Source organism: Lepus europaeus, chromosome 13, assembly GCF_033115175.1.
Source record: "Lepus europaeus isolate LE1 chromosome 13, mLepTim1.pri, whole genome shotgun sequence".
NCBI classification, from domain to species: Eukaryota; Metazoa; Chordata; class Mammalia; order Lagomorpha; family Leporidae; genus Lepus; species Lepus europaeus.
This window is the reverse complement of record NC_084839.1, coordinates 98,677,139-98,699,440: the sequence shown is the minus strand read 5'-3', so window position 1 is coordinate 98,699,440 and position 22,302 is coordinate 98,677,139. Positions and strand designations below refer to the sequence as shown.

The window sequence follows — 22,302 nt, the reverse complement described above, 5'->3', positions numbered from 1 at the left end:
TCATGTGTATAGTGTATTTCTAGACATTCCCTTCTGTTTATTGATGTCATATTTACTTTTACAACAGTACTACACTATCTTGATTACTATAGCATTACAGCAAGTCATGAAGCCAGATAGTGTAAATCCTCCAATGTGCTCTTCTTTGTAAAAGATCTTTGGCTATTCTATGTCTCTTGCACATCCATAAGAATTTTGGAGTTATCCTGTCAATTCCTTAAAAAAAAAAGTGAGGAAATTATGATTCAGGTTGTGTTGAATCTGTAGGTAAATTTAGGAAAATAAACATCTAACAGTATTGAGTTTTTCAATCCATGAACATAGTATGGCTGCCACAGTAATTCCTTCTTATCTGCAAGTTTGCTTTCTGTTGTTTCACTTATGCCTAGTCAATGGTGGTCAAAATTATTAAAAAGAATATCCGAGTGATACACAATTCATAGGTTCTGAATAGCATGATTAAATTCCACACCATCTGCCTCCATCCTGCCCAGGACTTGAGTCACCCCTTGTATAGAGTAGCAGTAGGGAAACTTTTTTCTGCCAAGGTCCATTTGAATATTTAAATAACTCAAAGCCATACAAAATTATCTACTTAAAAATTAGTCTACTACAGACGTTTTGAATTTCTGGTCCTACCTGTGGTTGTCTTTGCAGAGCCTGACCAAATGATTTTGAAGACTTCACACTGTATGTACTACCTACCTGTTAGTCACTTAGTGGCCATGTCAATTATCAGATTGTGTGAATCACAATGCTTACGTTCATGTGACCCTTAGTTTACTTAATAGTGGCCCCAAAGCACAGTAGTAGTGATGCCAGAATCCATATATGCCAAAGAAGTTTTAAAGTGCTTCCTCTAAGTGAAAATGTGAAAGTACTGTAAGATATTTCTATAGAGAAACCACATTCATGTAACTTTTATTATAGTATATTTTGATAATTGTTATATTTTGTTATTATTTTATTATTGTGACTCTTACTGTGCCTAATTTATAAATAAAATAAAATTTGGTGATAGAAATGTATATATAGGAAAAATAGTATATTTAGTATTACATAAATAGTATCTGCTAGGAATCTAGGAACATGTCTCACGTGGATAAGAGATGATAACTGTACTTAATTTCTGTCAGTGATATTTTGTAGCTTTCAATATACAGGTTTTATGAAGCAATTGTGAAACATATCTATAAGTGTTTTATATTTAGGGACAATTATTATTACAAGTAGTTTTAAATTTTCCACTTCTGATTGATTGTTGCAACTACATAAAATGCATTTGCTTTTTATATATTGATTTTATATCCTGAAACCTTACTAAACCCACTTATTACTTCTAGTATCTTGTTTGTGGATTCTGGAGAGTTTTCTACATAGATTATCATATTGACTGTGAATAATGATCAGTTACTTCTTCCTTTCCCTTCTCAGTGCCTTTTATTTCTTTTTTTTTTTTTTAAGATTTATATATTTACTTGAAAGTCAGAGTTACACAGATAGAGAAGGAGAGGCAGAGAGAGAGACAGAGAGAGAGAGAGAGAGAGAGAGAGAGAGGTTTTTCATCTGCTGGTTCGCTACCCAGATGACTGCAATGGCCAGAGCTGTGCTGATTGAAGCCAGGAGCCAGGAGCTTCTTCCAGGTCTCCCATGTGGGTGCAGGGGCTCATTCATTGGGCCATCTTCCACTTCTTTCTCAGGCCATTAGCAGAGAGCTGAATCAGAAGAGGAGCAGCCTAGACATGAACTGGTGCCCATATGGGATGCCGGCAACACAGGTAGAAGCTTAGCCCACTATGCCACAGTGCTGATGCCCTAAGTCCCTAAATGATATTTATGTGAAAGTTTTAACTATAAATTAAATTTCTTTGATAGCTACAGAGCTATGTAGGTTATCTCTCTCTCTCTCTCTCTTTTTCTCTTTCTTTTTCTCTTTCTTCCCTCCCTCTCTCCCTTCCTTCCTTCCTTCCTTATTTTTTTTTTTTATTCAAGAAGTAGAGAGAAATAGGCAGGCAGGCAGACAGACAGGGTTCTCATCTACTGGTCCACCCCTTAAATGCCCTCAACAGCCAGGACTGGGCTGGAGCAAAGTCCAGAGCTGATGACTCAGTCCAGGACCCAGGCATTCGAGACAGACACTCCCGGCTGCCTGCCCGGGTTGGCACTGGCAGGAAGTTGGAATCAAACCTGGCACTCCTGTATAGGACGTGGACTTCAAACCTGGCACTCCTGTATAGGACGTGGACTTCAAACCTGGCACTCCTGTATAGGACGTGGACTTCAAACCTGGCACTCCTGTATAGGATGTGGACTTCTTGACTAGCATCTTAATTGGTAGGACAAACACCTGTCCACATCCGTGTTTTCCTGAGGGAGCTTCGGTAGATTGTCTCTTAAGGAATTTGTCCATTTCATCTGAGTTGTAGGGTTTATTGGCATAAACATGTTCATAGTGTTATTATTAGCCTTTTAATATCTATGGGATTTGTTGCCTACATTATTGCTCTCATTCTTAATATTGGCCATTTGTGTATTATTTGGTCTTGATCCATCTGACTAGAGCACTATCAATTTTCTATATTTTTTCAACTAGCTTTTGATTTAATTGATTTTTCTCTATTTTTCTTTTTTACTTCACTTTGATATTTGTTATTTTTATTCTGTTTACCCAGGGCTTCATTTACTCCTATTCCCCTAGTTTAAAAAATTATGATGCATTTAATTTAATCTAGTCATATTGTCATTTAAAGGAATTTTGAAGATTTCAGTTATTAATAACATTTTACTCAGAGTACATAGAATAAGGTATCACACACTAAAAATATTCAGATTTTTTCAAAAGATTCTCTTCATTCAGAGAATTCTCTTCCTATTCAGTGATAGGGATATGTTTTTTTTAATCTCTTGGTTCTAACAAGGAGCATCTCTACCTATTATTGTTATATAATCAAATGTTGTATTTGAAGTGAGTTACTTATAGATAGTACAGAGTTGGGTCCTTTTTCAAATCTACTCTGAGTTATTGATGTGTCTATCAATGTGTTTAAATTGTTTTTGTTTAATATTGATTTATTAATGGTGAAATCTGCCGATTTTGGTTTGTTTTCTGTTTGTTCCTTATGTTTTCATTTTTCTGTTTTTTCCTGTTTACATATGTTCCTTAGATAATTTTTAGTATTCCATTTTTATTAATCCCTAGTGTTTTGAAAATATCTTTTTGCATTTTGTAGTGGTTGATGTAGCTTTAGTGATTGATGTAGGTATTATATTTTATATATGAAAAGTATAATCTGCTGGTTTGACATTTTACCAGTTGAGTGAAGTATAAAACTTTGTCTCTCTCTGTTTCACAATGTCTCATTTATAATTGTCTTTGTTCTCTCTATTTACATTGATAACTATTTTAGTGTTATAAATTTTGCTTTCACCATCAAATATTGAGAAAACTCAAGAAGAAAAAGAAAGTCTTTCATATTTGCCTACTCTTTCCATTGTTCTTTTCTTCCTTTTTGATGTTGCTTTTATCTTTAATTTATCATATTCTTTCTTTTTTTATAACTTCTGTTAGCCATCCTTTTGGGTAAGTTTTTTGGAGACAAATTTATTTCATTTTTCTTCACCTGACAATGTTTTGATTTCCCCTCCACTTCTGAAGAATATTTTCATAGGATATAGTATTCTGATTTGATAATTGTTTACTTTCAAAACTTAAAAAAAAAGTTTTCCCAGGTCCTCTGGCTTCTATGAGAAATCTGCAGTTATTTTGTTTTTCCCTTACAAAGAATTTTTTCTCACTGCTTGCAGAAATGTTCCTTCTGGAACCTGTTCTGTGCACCGTGGCTTTCAGTTGTTGCCTGCATTGCTGGCATCCTATACTGGAACTTCAGTTCCAATCCTGCCTGCTCCACTTTGTACCCAGCTCCCTGCTAATGCACCTGGAAAGCACCGGGTCACCTACTTGAGAAACCCGGTTGGAATTCCTGGCTCCGGGCTTTTGCTTGGCCTAGTCCCAACCATTTAGGGACTGGCCATTTGTGGAGTGAACCATTGGAGGGAAGATCTCTTTCTCTCTGCCTCTCCCTCTCTCTGTCACTCTGCATTTTCAATAAATAAATAAACATTTTTTAAAAAAATAATTTTCCGGGGCCAGCACCATGGCTCATTTGGTTAATCCTGCACCTGTGGTGCCAGCATCCCATATGGACGCCAGTTTTAGTCCTGGTTGTTCCTCTTCCAGTCTAGCTCTCTGCTGTGGCCTGGGAAGGCAGTGGAGGATGGCCCGGGTGTTTGGGCTCTTGCACCCACGTGGGAGACCAGGAGGAAGCACCTGGCTCCTGGCTTCGGATTGGCGCAGCTCCGGCCGTGGTGGCCATTTTGGGGGTGAGCCAGCGGAGGGAAGACCTTTCTCTGTCTCTGTCTCTCTCTCACTGTCTGTAACTCTGCCTGTCAAATAAATTTTTTTAAAAAAGAATTTTCCTCAGTCAGCCTTATGGAATTTTATTATTATGTAGTAGTAATTATTCATTGCTGCATTTTTATGATGACTGCTCTAAAATGTTAGAATATTACAACACCTATTTTATTTTGTTATAAGCATCTGTTCCTTATCCTTTCTTGTGCAAGCTGTTATCTTCTGGGTTCTGATGACACTCCGGGTTTTATTAAAATCTTTTCCTTTAGCAGACCTTCTCTGAGGTCTGAGGATACTTCAAGGTGAGGGTCAAAGTCCAGGGTCTCTGCCTACAACTGATCCACAACCCTGCTGGGAGAGGATGATTCATTACCACTGGGCAGAGGTCTCCCCAGTAGGCGCTGCTGATCCACCCTCACTGGGAGGGGAGAGAACTTTGTTGTACATTTCCAATGAAGCCTGTACTTAAACCAGTGAAGGTGACCCTATCGGGCAATTACACTTTTACTGCTTGAATTGAGATGATGGTATGATTTTTCTTCTTTATATTCTGATGATTTGATGATGAAATAGATTTTCAGGTATTGAACTCCTGTTGAATTCTGGGGTAAATCCTTCTTAGATGTCTTACTCTGTTTATATATTGCTGGGTATAATTTGATAACATTTTTCTGAACATTTTTATGTCTGTATTCATGAAGGATATGAGTTAATAGTTATGTTTGAATGTTTGTCTCATTTTATTTTCTGGGTAATGTGGCCTCATAAAATGAGCTGAGAAATATTCATTACTTTCTTCTTTCTAGAAATCTTTGGTAGAATGACTATTACTCCTGTCTTAACCATTTGCTAGAATTTACCAGTGAGCCCATCTGTACCTGGAACTTCCTTTGTTAGGAGGTTTATAAAGTGGTAATTTAGTTTCTTTCATAGATATAGAACTATTTAGATTCATTTTCTTGAGATTTGAATGTTTGTGTTTTCCAATTAATTTTTTTTTTTTTTTGACAGGCAGAGTGGATAGTGAAAGAGAGAGACAGAGAGAAAGGTCTTCCTTTTTGCCGTTGGTTCACCCTCCAATGGCTGCTGCAGCCAGCGCATTGCACTGATCCAAAGCCAGGAGCCAGGTGCTTATGCTGGTCTCCCATGCGGGTGCAGGGCCCAAGCACTTGGGCCATCCTCCACTGCCTTCCCGGGCCATAGCAGAGAGCTGACATGGAAGAGGGGCAACCGGGATAGAATCCGGTGTCCCAACCGCGACTAGAACCCGGTGAGGTGGCGCCGCAAAGCAGAGGATTAGCCTGTTAAGCCACGGCGCCGGCCTCCAATTAATTTTTACATATTGTGTAGCTTATTTAATCTACATGTATCGCAAGTACAATATTCCATTATTATCCTTTAATGTCTACATGATCTGTTGTGGTGTCTCCTCTTTCATTCCTAATTTTGGTCTCTTTTTTTCTTGATCATTGTGAATAGAAATGTGTCAATTGTATTGATCTTTTCAAAGAACCAGATAATTATTTCATTGATTTTTCTCTATAATTTGTCTGCTTTCAGGTTTATTTCTGCTCTTAATAATTTTCCTATTTTTGCTTTCTTTAGGTTTAATTTACACTTTTTTAAAATTTTTTAAGTTGGAAGCTTAGATCAATGATTTAAAACCTTTATTTTTTGTACTAAGTTTTATGTTTCTGTATAAACACATCATAAACAATGTACCATAGATTTTGATATGTGGTATTTTTATCCAAATCAATATGTTTGAGGATTTCTTCAGACATCTTTATTTTAGTGATTTCTAATTCCATTGCAGTGTATTATGAAAAGATGTGTTTTTTTTTATGATTTTTCTTCTCTTAAATTTGTTGAGATTTAATTTTATGGCCCAGCATATGGTGTCTTTTGGTGAATTTTTCCTTATACATTTGGGAAGTCTATGTGTTCTGCTCTGTTGGGTGGCATATCCTGCAAACGTTGATTATGTTGAGTTGGTTGATGTTGATGCTCCAGTCGCTCATGTCCTTCTTCTTGTTGTTGTTATTGTTTTGCCTGCTCATTTTATTGATGACTGAGAAGAGTTTTGAAGTCTGATAATTGTGCATTTACCTACTTTTTCTTGTTTCCTGTGTTTGCTTCATGTTCTTTGAAGTTCTGTTGTTTGGTCAATACACATTTAGAACTTACATACCAGTTGATTCTTCATCCTTATGTGCATCTGTCTTTATCTCTGATAATATTACCTGTTTGGGAATCTTGTTTCATCTGACTTTAATATTGCTACTCCTGCTTTTTTATTATTTACATAAGCAATTTTTCTCTAGCCTTTATTTTTAATGTACTTTGTCTTTATATATAAAGTGATTTATTTTGACCAGTAACAGAGTTTTCCTTTTTTAATCTAATTGTATGATTTCTTTTTTAAATGAAGTTTTTTTAAAGATTTATTTATTATTTTATTTGGAAGTCAGTGTTACACAGAAGGAGAGAGAGAGAGAGAGAGAGAGAGAGAGAGAAAGGTCTTCCATCCGCTGGTTCACTCCCCAGTTGGCCACAATGTCCAGAGCTGTGCTGATCCGAAGCCAGGAGCCAGGACCTTCTTCTGGCTCTCCCACATGGGAGCAGGGGCCCAAGCATCTGGGCCATCTTCTACTGTTTTCCCAGACCATAGCAGAGAGCTGGATGGGAAGTGGAACAGCTAGGACTCGAACTGGAGCCCATATGGGATGCTGACACTGCAGGCAGCAGCTGTACCCACTACAACCACAGGGCCATCCCCTAATTGAAGTTTTTAAACAATTTTCATTTGATATAACTACTAATATAGTTTGATTTAAATTTACTGTCTTCCTAATTCTATTTCTTGTACACACTTTTGCCCCCTTTTCAATTAAATGAGTTTCTAAGAAATGATTCCATTTTATTCATAGCCATTCTCATTTATTATTCACACTTATATTCATTCATTAATTTTATTCATATCCATATTCATTTCTTTATCTTGACTTCATTTTTCAAAGATTTTTTTATTTAACTAGTATAAATTTTTGACACTCACTAGTCTTTTGTAAAGATTTATTTATTTATTTGAAAGGCAGAGCTACAGAGAGGCAGAGGCAGGGAGAGAGGGTCTTCCATCTGCTGCTTCACTCCCCAGATGGCCACAATGGCAGAGGCTGAGCCAATCCGAAGCCAGGAGTCAGGAGCTTCTTCCAGGTCTCCCTTACAGGTGCAGGGGCCCAAGGAGTTGGGCCATCTTCTACTGCTTTCCCAGGCCATAGCGGAGAGCTGGATCAGAAGTGGAGCTGCCCAGCCGGGACTCAAACTGGGTATATGGGATGCTGGCACTGCAGGCGGCAGCTTTACACTGCTACACCACAATGCCAGCCCCTCCACTACTTTAAAGATATTATTTTCTGCAGCCGGCACTGTAGTGTAGCGGGTAAAGCCGGCACCTGCAGTGCCAGCATCCTATATGGGCACCTGTTTGACCTGGCTACTCCACTTCTGGCTCCTGGCGTTGGATCAGCACAACTCTGGCCATTGCAGCTATTTGAGGAGTGAACTAGGAAATGGAAGATTCTCTCTCTCTCTCTCTCTCTCTCTCTCTCTCTCTCTCTCCCTGCCTCTGCCTCTCTGTAACTCTGTAACTCTACCTTTCAAATAAATAAATAAATGTTTTTTAAAAAAATATTATTTTCTTTATTTTCCGGCATGCTCTCACATGAAGTCTCTTGAAATTCTTAATGTTTCTTCCTCTTTATGTAATATGTTACCTTTAGGGCTGTTGTTATGGCACGGTGGGTTAAAGTCCTGGCCTACAGTGCCAGCATCCCATATGGGCACCAGTTCAAGTCCCAGCTGCTCCTCCTTGGATCCAGCTCCCTGCTTATGTGCCTGGGAAAGCAGTGGAGGATGACCCATATCCTTGGGCCCCTGCATCCACAAGGGAGTTCTGGAAGAAGCTCCTGGCTCCTGGCTTCAGATCAGCTCAGCTCTGCCTGTTATGATCATTTAGTGGATGGAAGATCTCTTTCTCTCTCTCTCTCCCCTCCCATGACTCTGCCTTTCAAGTAAATCTTTTTTTTAAAAAAAGATGTTACCTTTATCTTTGGTTTAAGTAACTTGAATATGATATGTCTCAGTTAATTTAAGGTTTAATTTTTTCTAGGGGTGGTGAGGGATTAATAGGCCGAACCCTGCTATTATATCTGTGCGTGCTGCCACAGAGGTATGGATTGAGAAACACTGAAAAGCTTCTCCTATTGTCTGTTTAACCCCAACAGAGTCCTTGACCTTGAAGGTGACCTTGTGCATCTTTGTCATAAACAACAGAAGTTAGACATGTCTGAGACTTTGTTTCCTGAGTTTATCACCAGTGTTAATCTTTAGGTAGCGATGGATAATTCAGAAGTGGTACCATTGTAAACATTTTTCGTAACTTTTTCTTTGTGAAGGCAACCAAATTTAAAGAACAACAACAAATGGAAAAAGATCAGCATGATAAGGCTCTTAAGAAGGAAGAAACAGCCACCGTCCATAAAACTGTATCTGGTTCAGGAAAGAGTACACTGGAGAAGAACCAAATTAATTTTGTGAAAAATCAAATGACCAGGAGATTAGAGCCAAGCTTAAACTGGAAGACAACCCTTGACTTCAAATCGTATGTAGACAGCTGTGATGGGTTTTCTTGTGGGAAAATGGGATTAAAAGATAAATTTTTTATATGTATAAGCAATATTTGAAATCCATATGTAATTTTCCATGAATGCTTTTGAAATCTCTCTTAAACGTAGATTTCAAAACTTTGGCATCAGAATTTTTTGCATGAAATTTTTGAAGTACATTCATAGTATTAAAAAGGCTAAGTGTCTCAAAAATATTAATGGTCTTATGTAAAGGGAACATTGGTTTGGTGCATCTATGATGTGCTATATCTATGATATAGTTCTATTTGGGATCCTCTATAAATAGGTGCCAAATCAAACATAAGTCCAGTGCTACCTAAATATGGAGGTAAAGCACTTAATTACATTTAGCAACTATCTCAGCAGTTTTAGCCTCTTTAACGTTGCTTTGTTACATGATTGGATTAAGAACTGGCTCCTGATAGGTCACACAGGGACTGTCACCTGCAGGGGTTCTGGAAACCACAGGGTGATTGTGGTTTTGTTTTCTTTAAAGATTTATTTTCTTTATTTGAAAAGCAAAGTGGCAGAGAGAGGGAGAAACAGAGATAGAGAGCTTTTCCATCCACTGGTTCACTCTCCAAATTGCCAGAGTGGCCAGGGCTGAGCCAGGCCAAAGCCAGGGGCCAGGCTCTTCATCCAGGTCTTCCACATGCATGGCAAGGGCCCAAGCAGTTCTATTGGTCTCCAAGGGGAATTAGCCAGGAGCAGGTTTGACAGCAGAGCAGCTGGGGCTTGAACTGGCCATCCTGTGTCGAATGCTGGCATTTTAAGCACCGGCTTAACCTGCTGTGCCACAGCACCAGCCCAGTGAAAGTAAACCCACAGAGTTGTCAGGAAAGAGCGTGTGGGAAAGGGAGACACTCATGCTTCTCTGGTTCTCATTTATTTTGGCTAGGGGAGGGAGGGCGTCTGGGTTTCACCTTTTTGACTCTGTTTGAAAGAGTCAGTGAGACAATGAAAAATGCATTGTGACTGACTCTGTTAACTGGGACTTGTGTTTTAAAATTCTGCTTTATCTGTGTACGTAGTCTTTAAGTGATGAATTTCATCAACAAGTATTGAATGAGAGCCCAGTATGTTCGCAGAGCTGCCTAAGCCTGGGAATACCTGGAAAACTCAATGTGAGTCCTGTCCCAGTGTTGGCTGTGGGAGATAAGAAGATAGCAATCATCAGGGGAGCTAAGTACCTTTAGAATAGAAGGCCTATGATGAAGGACTCCCTCAACAGGGCCAGCCTGTGAAGGCCAGTTTCTAGTACAAAGATGCACTAGACTAGGATTGATAAAATTCATGGCTGTGCTTGAAGAGCAAAAGGGACATCTCCAAATGGCAGGTGAAGCTGGAACTTGTCCTCCTGTGTCAGGGAAATGCATCATTTGGATGCATGAAAATTATAGGGTATTTGTATATGTTTCCATCTTGTATTTCCTTTTCAGTAGCCTAAAGCAATAAAGCTAATACAGATATTTTATTTGTAGTCACAGAAGTTCAATAAAAGACAGCCAACAGGAAAAACATGGCGGAAAATTTGAAAAAGTGAGGTCATCCGCTTCCCATGGAAGAGCCCAGTTAAGCAGGTGTGTTTCTGCTGGTGTGCCTAGCTCCTTAAAGCCACGCATTGGGATAAGTAGCATGCTAATTAGTGGCATTCTTACTATTATAGTAAGGTCCTAAGATACTGATAGTCAAGGTTAGTAGGGATGTTAGTACACATGATAATATAAGATATATTTACAAGATAGCCTTTGAATGCATTAGAGTCAGTTGAAGTATCGGAATTTACTGGTATTAGTTGGCTCTAAAGAAATAAATGTCTTTAATGCTAAGAGCATTAAGTGGTAGGGGTACTGAGTTCCTAGCTGATCTCTCAGCTTTTGAACATTTGCATTTCATCACCCCCCGGGCTCACTCACGCCGTACTTTGCACCTTTCCCTCTTCCTCCTCCATCTCTAATTGGTGGCGACCATTGATCTGCTTTCCATTCCTACAGTTTTGTCATTTTGAAAATGTTATATAAATAAAATCAGATATTTTTACGCTTTTTTTTTCATCTCCATAGTACCCCTAGGATCCATCTAAATTTTGCCTATGTCAATAGTATTTTTCTTTTTATTGCTGAGAAGCATAGCAGGGTATAGATTGTTTAATCGTTCGTTTTCAGAGGGACATATTAGTAGTTTGAACCTCTTGGCTGTTACAGTAAAGCTAATATGAATAACTGCATACAGGTTTTTGTATATTGGCTCTGCTGTACTGATGCATAGTGATTGTTAAGCTTTCTAAGAAACTGTCAGAAATTTCCAGAGGGGCTGCTCCCTTTTGCATTTATACCAGTGATGTATGAGAGATTCGGTTCCTCCTCATCTTCATCAGCATTCGTTACTGCCATTATGTTTTATTTTAGCAATTCTAAAAAATGTATGAAGCTACCTAATTTTGGCCTTATATTTAGCTAGTGATATCTTTTCATGTTGGCTAGTGATGTTGAACTAATGGTTAATGATAAGAACAAATCTTTCTGAGCTTAATTCTGCAGTGAAGACCATCTACAACTGAAGATTTCTGTTTGAGTTTTAAAATTATGAATTAAACTTAATTCTCACAGATCTACTCAAAATTGTTGCAGATTGGGGAAATTGTGTTAGTTCGTGTTTTTAAAAGAAGTGGTCCATTTTTTCTAAGTTCTCAAAATTATGTATTTACAGTCTTGCTAGAGGTTTGTCAATTTTATCAGTCCTTTCAAGAAGCAACCTTTTTTTTTTTTTTTTTTTTGACAGGCAGAGTGGATAGTGAGAGAGAGAGAAAGAGAGGAAGCTCTTCCTTTTTGCCGTTGGTTCACCCTCCAATGGCCGCTGCGGCCAGCGCATCTCGCTGATCCGAAGCCAGGAGCCAGGTGCTTCTCCTGGTCTCCCACGTGGGTGCAGGGCCCAAGGATCTGGGCCATCCTCCACTGTACTCCCAGGCCACAGCAGAGAGCTGGCCTGGAAGAGGGGCAACCGGGATAGAATCCAGCACCCCAACTGGGACTAGAACCCAGTGTGCTGGCGCCGCAAAGCGGAGGATTAGCCTGTTAAGCCACGGCACTGGCCAAGAAGCAACCTTTTGTTTTAATTAATTTTTCAATTTTGTTGTCATCTGCTTTTATCTTTATTTCTTGTCTTTGTTTTACTTTGTGTTTAATTTGCTTTTCTTTTTCAAATTTCTTTAGTTTCTAGTTTTTTTTTTTTGATTATTGAATTGAGACTTTTCTAATGGAAGTATTTAGTGTTTATATATATATATATATATATATATATATATATATAATGTTTTTCACTTCAATTTAAGATTTTTAAAATTTCTTTTAGACCCTTGGATTATTCTGGTGTTTGTAGATTTTTCTTGTTATGTTTCTGTTCTTAATTTTTAGTTTGATTCTGTTGTGATTGGTGAACATATAAATTTTAAATTCTTTTAAAGTTGTTGACATTCTGTATGACTGAGGATGTCTTTGTATGTGTTCTGTAGATTCTTGTAAAGAATGTGTTTTCTGCTGTTTTTGGATTGAGTGCTCTGTACATGTCAGCTGAATTACTTTGTTGGATGCTGTTGTTGATTTCTTCTATATCTTTGCTTATTTTCTCCCTAATTGTTCTATCAGTTGTTGATGTCCTTAACTATAACTGCAAATTTTTCTGGTTCTCCTTTTAGTTCTGTTTTTGTTATTTGGTATGTGCATATTTAGCATTACTATGTCTCCCTTTTATCATGTGTAGTGTCCCTCTCTGTCATGGTAATTTTCTTTTTTCTTATTTAATTTGATATTAATGAATGAATTTCTGTGGATAGTGTGATTGCAAACTGAATTTTTCATTTTATTCAGTTTTAACTAAGGAGATAAATTTAAATTAATGTCGATATAACTACCTGAAATTAGTTACTGTTTTATTTTACAGTGCATCCTTAGGACATTTACTTAATACTCTTGTTTATGTCTCACTGTTTCCTTTATTACTTATTCTTATATTTGGAGCAATAATACTGAGCCACACTTGCTATGGACCATGGGTTTATCTATTTCCTCACATAGATCATGATAGAGAACTTCAGATCTGTTGCCTATATATGTGTTGCCATAATATTATCCTTGTAGCCATGTCCAGGTTGTGGCTTATTGGTATTTATTTATTGTTGTTGTTATTCTTAGTAAAAGTACTGATAAAATTGAGGAGATTTCCAGTGAGAACTCCTCAGAGAGTGAGGAGGATGAAGAACCTGCTGATCACCGTCAGGAGGTGAATGTGGATTTGCCATCCGAGTACTGGCAAATTCAGAAGCTGGTGAAATATCTGAAGGTAAGAAAAACCCTTTGTGCTGTGTTTTAAATCCTCTCCCAAAATTGTGTATTCTGCTTCCATGTTTATTAACTGTTTCTTTTGAATGGGAGCAGTCGCATCCCTGGTGTTACCTAAGTGACAAGGGAAAGTCTTACTACCCTGAAGTTTCAAGACGAGTCTTCATGAAAAGTCCAGGCTGCCTGGTAGCAGCCCTGTCTGCTGGCTGGGAAGTGGGGAGTGGGCAGGGCAATCAGCAGATATCCTGTTTTAATACTATCTTATGATTGGCAATGGGTCTTTTTTGCGACCACCCCCAGCCTGAAGGTACCTACAGGTGGGTGGCTTGTCAGCCAAAGGATTAGCATGCAAAATGACATTATTCCAAGGATTTCAGTTGAATGCCAGGAAACCAGCTGGTCAGAGACCAGCCGTAGATTTCCTAGTATCACAGTGTGTAAGAGTAATACTTCAGACATGGTTTGCATCACCCCACCCAATGTTAAGAACCAGAAGGGTTGCTTCCACATAAAACTTCCCTTTGCACACTCGTTTGCCCCTTGACTCTATTTAATGTAATAATGCTGCCTAATATTTAGCTGCTTAGAGGAGAAAGACCACCTTTAATTGTTGACTTTTAATTGGAACAATCTTTTATGATTTGTCCAGCTTTTCCATGCTTCACCTCTGTACAGTTCATTGAATGAAGTACAACACACTCAGAAAACTTAAAAATTAATTGAACATGCTATGAATGGGGAGATACATTTCCTAGTTCATGGATTCATAGGCACTTGGTACATTTCTGTGGATGGTGTGATTTTACATAACCTTGCAATGGCATTGCATCTTTGCAGGGAGGAAATCAGACAGCTACAGTGATTGTGTTGTGTTTGATGAAGGATTTCAACCTAGTCCATGAGACCTGTCAGCTGGCAATCAGAGATGTGGGAGGCCTTGAAGTTTTAATAAATTTACTTGACACCAATGAAATCAAGTGTAAGGTGAGTGGCATTGTGGCGGTGGATATAGTCTTGTCCCCACCTTGCAGAGGCTCTCTGCTCCAGGAGTCTGCGTTCCTGGCTGCCTGGGTCTTGCCGTTATCTGCTACTGTCGCTGTTAATCGACCTGCCTCTTTTATTAGCTGCATTATTTCTTGCCTCCCCTTTTCTTTCTCTTGCTGTTCTCTATGAGTTCCTCATACTTTAAAAAAAATCGGGGCAGGAAATTAGGTAGATTTGGAATTTTAAAAACACAGTACTGGTGATGGGTACTAAGCACTCGTTTATAACATTTTCACTCACGCAGATTGGGTCATTAAAAATCCTGAAGGAAATCAGTCACAATCCTCAAATCAGACGTAACATTGTTGACCTCAGGGGCTTACCGGTCATAGTTAATATACTTGATTCTCCGTACAAGATTCTGAAGTGTTTGGCTGCAGAAACTATTGCGAATGTTGCCAAGTTCAGACGAGCCCGGCAGGCAGTGAGACAGCACGGGGGCATCACCAGGCTGGTGAGTAGCACAGTCATGTCTATGGCTCCCTCCTGTCCTTCCTGGGAGTGTGTCCTGGGAATTTTCCTTTTAATCACATGTCTATAAGGATTATTCGTGTGGCCACCGAACATGTTCAACCTCAATTCTCAAAAACCATAGACAATTTAAAAGAGTATCTGTCAATAATAGCATTGGTGTGCATGGACAGTGATGGGAAGCGTTGGGTGAGACCTGTGCTGTAGGAGGCTGTCTGGTAAGCCCATGGCCTCAGATGCGGTGACCTCACTGTGAAGACTCCACAAGAGGGCACTCTGACATGCAGGCACTTAGTCTTTTCCTTGTGAGCTAGGAGACTGGGAACTGAAAATAGCCCCATTTGATCAATAAAATAGCTCACAGTATGTCCTAAAGAAACATCTCAAATTCACTGTCACTGTTGTGTTTTGGAAGAATATGAGAGTACTTCAAAAACTTCATAATTGAAAGATACAGGACATTTACCATGAACTTTTGGCAGATCCTTTGTAGTTAATGCCAAGCAATAAAATGTATAATATTTAAATATAATATTTAAAACAAGAGGGGTCGTTGTTGTGGCGCAGCAGGTTAAGCCACCATCTGCAACCCCAGCATCCCATATCAGAACACTAGTTCAAATCCCAGCTGCTCAGCTTCCAATCCAGCTCTCTGCTGTTATGCCTGGGAAGGCAACAGAAGATAGCCCAAGTTCTTAGGATCCTGCCATCCACACGGAAAACCCAGATATAGTTCTCGACTCCTGGCTTCAGCTTTGCCCAGCAGTGGCTATTGTGGCCATCTGACCAGTGAACACGCAGATGGAAGATCAATCTCTCTCTGCCTTTCAACCAAATAAATATAAAAAAGAAAAGAGATCAAAAGCTGTTGATATTTATGATCCCAATTTTTTTACACTTGTTCTTAGCCAAAAGACAGAGAAACAATCCTAATTTTTTAAAAAAGATTTATTCATCTGAAAGGCAAAGTTACAGAGAGAGAGAGAGAGAGAGAGATAGAGATAATCCATCCGCTGATTCACTCCCCAGGCGCTTGCGACAGCCATGACTAAGGCAGGTCAAAGCCAGGAGCCACAAGTTTCTTCCAGGTCTTCCACATGGGCACAGGGGCCCAAGCACTTGGACCATCCTTTGCTGCTTTCCCAGGAGCATTAGCAGAGAGCTGAACCAGAAGTGGAGGAGCCAGAAATCGAACTGGCGCCCATATGGCCTGGGCTTTAACCCACTGAACCACAGCGCCAGCCCCTTTGATCCCAATTTTTAAAGACCATCCTATCAACATAGATTTTAAAAACTAGAAATAAATGCACAATTGTTTGTAGGGGTTTTCTCTGGAGTGATTACTGATTTTTCTTTTGTCTACATTTTCTGATGTGTCTTCTGTGTATAAGTCTTACTTCCATAATCAGAAAAAAATTATTTTATTCAGTAATTGTTACCTAAAGAAAAAAAATCAACATTCTTCTCACCACCCTTGCCATGGCAGGCAAGATCTTAAAAATATAAATGCAGTGTAGAAATGAGTTTTCATCCTCCTCAGACCTTGTGTTCCCCCCACAACTTGTCATCTTACTGGATTGCCTCACTTCTGTGCAAGGTCCTTAACACAGAGGCATGTGTTGTCCATCATGCTGTCTTCCATAGTCGTTAGCCTAGTACCTTACATATGTAAAGGATAAATAAATAGCTATTCAATTAATATGGATTTTAATGTGAATGCATAAACTGAAAAATGTATTCATAAATTTACTAAGAGATCCTGTGTTTTCACTTGTCATCTGTAGAGCATTATAAAGTGTAATTATTTGCTTCAAAAATAAACTGGGGGTGAGCGTTGTCTCACAATGAGTTGAACCACCACCTGGAATACCGACAACCCATACTGGAGTGCCAGTTCAAGTCCCAGCACCTCCACTTTTGATCCAGCTTCCTGCTACTGCATCTGGGAGGCAGCAGATAATGGCAGTTAATGTGCCACTTGGGACATCAACATCCCATAGGAGAGTAACAGGATTCAAGCCCCAGCAGTGCCACCCATTCCAGCTTCCTACTTTGCACACCTTGGGAGGCATCAGTGATAGCCAAAGTGGTTGAGTCCATGCCACCACATGGGCAACCAGGATGGAGTTCCCAGCTCCCAGTTTCAGTTTGTTCCAGCCCTAGCTGTGGTAGACAGTTGGGAAATGATCCAGCAGATGGGAATCTCTGTTTCTTTCTCTCAGAGAAAGAGAGAGAGAAATATATACACATATATATTATAATCTATATATTTCTATATCTACCTCTATCTCTGCCTTTCAAACAAATAAAAATATATCACTGTTTTAAAATATAAGACTGGATTGGCCATTTAGTTATCATTAGAAAATTCCAATGGTTTTAGGAACCCTAGTTTTCTGGGGCTAAGGTTGTGTTTTACAAATATTACAAGTATTAGAGCCATACCAAGAAACTATGATTACTATCTTGGTGAGATTAAATTTCTTGAGGGAAGGAAATATAAAAAGCTCCCAAATCCAGAGGATAGCGTCTTCAAGAGTTTTCTTTGTCTCTTTGGTTTCGTTGGCCACTGTGTAGTGTAAAAGTTGATTTTTTTAGAGCATTCTCATCTTTGCCAGAGGCAAGGTTGATAAGAACCTGATAGCTACGGAAGGATACCATCAGTACACTAATTAACGTTAGTGTGTGATGCATTTATGTATTCCTGTAGGTTGCTCTCCTGGACTGTGCACAGCAAGCCTCACAGCCTGCCTACTCAAGTCTGTATGAGACCACAGACGCGGAAGTGGCTCGCTGTGGGGCGCTGGCATTGTGGAGCTGCAGTAAGAGTTATGCCAATAAAGAAGCCATTCGTAAAGCCGGGGGCATCCCTCTGTTGGCTCAACTGCTGAAGACTTCTCATGAAAACACGCTCATTCCAGTGGTGGGGACATTGCAAGAATGTGCATCAGAGGTGCCTGAAACAGTTTTGCATCCCTTCATTTCCTTCCTTCATTTTTGCTAGCCAAAAAATAATTTATAACATTACCATGCATGCTAAGTATTTTTTTTATCAAGAAGTCATCATTCTGTTAGAGGAGATCAAACTGATAGTACAGTAAATCAGTACCTGAGGACATCATTTTTTGAATGCTGGCTAATTCTCTTATTGTCATACAGTGTGTTTAGCTTGCACTTTAGTGTTGATTTATTGAGAAATTGCGTTCAGACTGTTAATCACTGTAAAAGTCTGTTTGTCCCGTATCCATCCATTATGCACATATAAATATTTGAATGTACATGCCTAGGAAAACTACCGAGCTGCAATCAAAGCAGAAAGGATCATTGAAAGTCTGGTAAAGAACCTAAACAGTGAGAATGAGGAGCTGCAGGAGCACTGCGCCATGGCCATTTACCAGGTGAGTGGAGCTCTCCCGGCACTGGGAGATGTTCTTTCTCCGTGATGTAAGGCAGTGCTTGTAAACGTGTGATCGCCTTCTCTGGGCCTGCGACCACGGAGTCTGCATTCTGTACAGGTGCCAGGTGGTGTTCATGCATGCCTGACCTGAGAATCCCTGACCTGAGAGAGAAACTTGCTTCAACATTGTGGGTTATCCACATTTTCAAAGGAATATATGTCTTTCTCTGTATCTGAAAGCCATTTACCTACTGTAAAATAGCACAATGAAGTACACCATCCCCCTTGTATTGCTCTTTATGTGTCTTGTCATTCACAGCGATCTTAGAAGTATGTCTCCTACCAAGACAAGAGAAATGAATGAATGTATACCTTCCTATTTTCCTGACTTATTTTAGACCACTAATTTTTGTGGATTGCAAATTTCACAGTGCACCAGAAAACAGGTTAGAGTGGGGAAGAAGACAAGAGGGCCTTCAGAGAGCAGTGTCGGGCTGGTTACTGGCCATGGCAGCTTCTATCAGTCACGTTAGATTCCAGAAGAATGCACTTAGGGTGTGAGCATGAGAAGGTCTGCTGAGAAGACACAGCCAGAGGAGGGATTCCTTTCAATAGGGGTGGTCCTGGTCCTCCTGGACTAACATAACAAAGTACCAGTGACTGAGTGGAGGCTGGAACTCTGAGATCAAAGTGTCCCTGTCGGCGTCTTCTGAGGCTTCTCTCAGTGGCTCGCAGGTGCCTCTTTTCTTCCTGTGCCTTCACATGGTCTTTCTCTTATGCATCTTCGTATCCTATTCTCTTATAAGAAGTCCTGTTGGAGCAGGATCCACCCCAATGACCAGCCTTAGTCTTATTTACCTCTTTATTTGTTTATTTCCAAGAATAGTCACATTCTGAGGTGCCGAGAATTAGAAATTTATCGTATGAATTTTGAGAGAAAACAATTCAGCCCATGACATAAATGCCTTGACTTGCGTACATGCCTCATGGGGGTGTCTCTTGAGAGCTGCTTAGAAATAGTAGTTAATCTTTTTAAGTTACCACTGGTCAGAATCATACTCAGAAGAAAAACATAACATGTCCCTCTGTGGCGCATGGTGAGGATTTCTCTGAGTGACCCTCGGGGATGGCATGTGACATCTCTGCGTGACACGGCATCAGAAAAGAACAGTTTGCCCAGGGAAATAGCAGTCCTGTACTAGATTCTTCATCTCTGGGTGTGTCACGTGGGAAGAATGCTTAGGAATATCTCTGCAACAAGTACGTATTTCAAAGGGCGACACAAACGCAGATAAACATGTTTGAACAGAATGTCAGGTGCCCTGCTCTGAGCATAGAAATCCCATGGACAAATTCTTCATCTCTATTTCAGGGTTTTTTTTTTTTTTTTTGATAATCTGACTCATCTGTCTCCTCTGATACGTTTTTCTGAGATTCTAGATTGCGTCACTGAGGACGTCCTCTGTCCGCCCCTGTGTGCTGTATGCTGGGTCTCTCAGGTTGTGTCAGTGCGGACGTCCTCTGTCCATCCCTGTGTGTTGTGTGCTGGGTCTCTCAGGTTGTGTCAGTGCGGACGTCCTCTGTCCGCCCCTGTGTGTTGTATGCTGGGTCTCTCAGGTTGTGTCAGTGCGGACGTCCTCTGTCCATCCCTGTGTGTTGTGTGCTGGGTCTCTCAGGTTGTGTCAGTGCGGACGTCCTCTGTCCCCCCTGTGTGTTGTATGCTGGGTCTCTCAGGTTGTGTCAGTGCGGACGTCCTCTGTCCCCCCTGTGTGTTGTGTGCTGGGTCTCTCAGGTTGTGTCAGTGCGGACGTCCTCTGTCCACCCCTGTGTGTTGTGTGCTGGGTCTCTCAGGTTGTGTCAGTGTGGACGTCCTCTGTCCCCCCTGTGTGTTGTGTGCTGGGTCTCTCAGGTTGTGTCAGTGCGGACGTCCTCTGTCCCCCCTGTGTGTTGTGTGCTGGGTCTCTCAGGTTGTGTCAGTGCGGACGTCCTCTGTCCCCCCTGTGTGTTGTATGCTGGGTCTCTCAGGTTGTGTCAGTGCGGACGTCCTCTGTCCCCCCTGTGTGTTGTGTGCTGGGTCTCTCAGGTTGTGTCAGTGCGGACGTCCTCTGTCCCCCCTGTGTGTTGTGTGCTGGGTCTCAGGTTGTGTAGGTGCGGACGTCCTCTGTCCCCCCTGTGTGTTGTGTGCTGGGTCTCAGGTTGTGTCAGTGCGGACGTCCTCTGTCCCCCCTGTGTGTTGTGTGCTGGGTCTCTCAGGTTGTGTCAGTGCGTACGTCCCCTGTCCGCCCCTGTGTCCCTGTGTGTTGTATGCTGGGTCTCTCAGGTTGTGTCAGTGCGGACGTCCTCTGTCCGCCCCTGTGTGCTGTATGCTGGGTCTCTCAGGTTGTGTCAGTGTGGACGTCCTCTGTCCGCCCCTGTGCCCCTGTGTGTTGTATGCTGGGTTTCTCAGGTTGTGTCAGTGTGGACGTCCTCTGTCCGCCCCTGTGTCCCTGTGTGTTGTGTGCTGGGTCTCTCAGGTTGTGTCAGTGCGGACGTCCTCTGTCCCCCCTGTGTGCTGTGTGCTGGGTCTCTCAGGTTGTGTCAGTGCGGACGTCCTCTGTCCGCCCCTGTGTGTTGTGTGCTGGGTCTCTCAGGTTGTGTCAGTGCGGACGTCCCCTGTCCACCCCTGTGTGTTGTGTGCTGGGTCTCTCAGGTTGTGTCAGTGCGGACGTCCTCTGTCCACCCCTGTGTGTTGTGTGCTGGGTCTCTCAGGTTGTGTCAGTGTGGACGTCCTCTGTCCGCCCCTGTGTCCCTGTGTGCTGGGTCTCTCAGGTTGTGTCAGTGCGGACGTCCTCTGTCCCCCCTGTGTGTTGTGTGCTGGGTCTCTCAGGTTGTGTCAGTGCGGACGTCCTCTGTCCCCCCTGTGTGTTGTATGCTGGGTCTCTCAGGTTGTGTCAGTGCGTACGTCCCCTGTCCGCCCCTGTGTCCCTGTGTGTTGTATGCTGGGTCTCTCAGGTTGTGTCATTGCGGACGTCCTCTGTCCGCCCCTGTGTGTTGTGTGCTGGGTCTCTCAGGTTGTGTCACTGCGGACGTCCTCTGTCCGCCCCTGTGTGCTGTATGCTGAGTCTCTCAGGTTGTGTCAGTGTGGACGTCCTCTGTCCGCCCCTGTGCCCCTGTGTGTTGTATGCTGGGTTTCTCAGGTTGTGTCAGTGTGGACGTCCTCTGTCCGCCCCTGTGTCCCTGTGTGTTGTGTGCTGGGTCTCTCAGGTTGTGTCAGTGCGGACGTCCTCTGTCCCCCCTGTGTGCTGTGTGCTGGGTCTCTCAGGTTGTGTCAGTGCGGACGTCCTCTGTCCGCCCCTGTGTGTTGTGTGCTGGGTCTCTCAGGTTGTGTCAGTGCGGACGTCCCCTGTCCACCCCTGTGTGTTGTGTGCTGGGTCTCTCAGGTTGTGTCAGTGCGGACGTCCTCTGTCCACCCCTGTGTGTTGTGTGCTGGGTCTCTCAGGTTGTGTCAGTGTGGACGTCCTCTGTCCGCCCCTGTGTCCCTGTGTGCTGGGTCTCTCAGGTTGTGTCAGTGCGGACGTCCTCTGTCCCCCCTGTGTGTTGTGTGCTGGGTCTCTCAGGTTGTGTCAGTGCGGACGTCCTCTGTCCCCCCTGTGTGTTGTATGCTGGGTCTCTCAGGTTGTGTCAGTGCGTACGTCCCCTGTCCGCCCCTGTGTCCCTGTGTGTTGTATGCTGGGTCTCTCAGGTTGTGTCATTGCGGACGTCCTCTGTCCGCCCCTGTGTGTTGTGTGCTGGGTCTCTCAGGTTGTGTCACTGCGGACGTCCTCTGTCCGCCCCTGTGTGCTGTATGCTGGGTCTCTCAGGTTGTGTCAGTGCGGACGTCCCCTGTCCACCCCTCTGTGTTGTGTGCTGGGTCTCTCAGGTTGTGTCAGTGCGGACGTCCTCTGTCCGCCCCTGTGTCCCTGTGTGTTGTGTGCT

The 22,302-nt window shown here is 41.7% G+C and overlaps 1 protein-coding gene across 1 annotated transcript in view; it reads left to right on the top strand.

Moving 5' to 3' along the window:
* LOC133772438 (outer dynein arm-docking complex subunit 2-like) overlaps positions 1-22,302 on the top strand; it is a 70,323-nt gene that overhangs the window by 9,766 nt on the left and 38,255 nt on the right. The window contains 7 exon segments of the mRNA XM_062208892.1: positions 8,869-9,074; positions 10,581-10,679; positions 13,290-13,437; positions 14,274-14,420; positions 14,725-14,934; positions 17,662-17,904; positions 18,239-18,349. Coding sequence (XP_062064876.1) covers positions 8,869-9,074; positions 10,581-10,679; positions 13,290-13,437; positions 14,274-14,420; positions 14,725-14,934; positions 17,662-17,904; positions 18,239-18,349 — 1,164 coding nt within the window.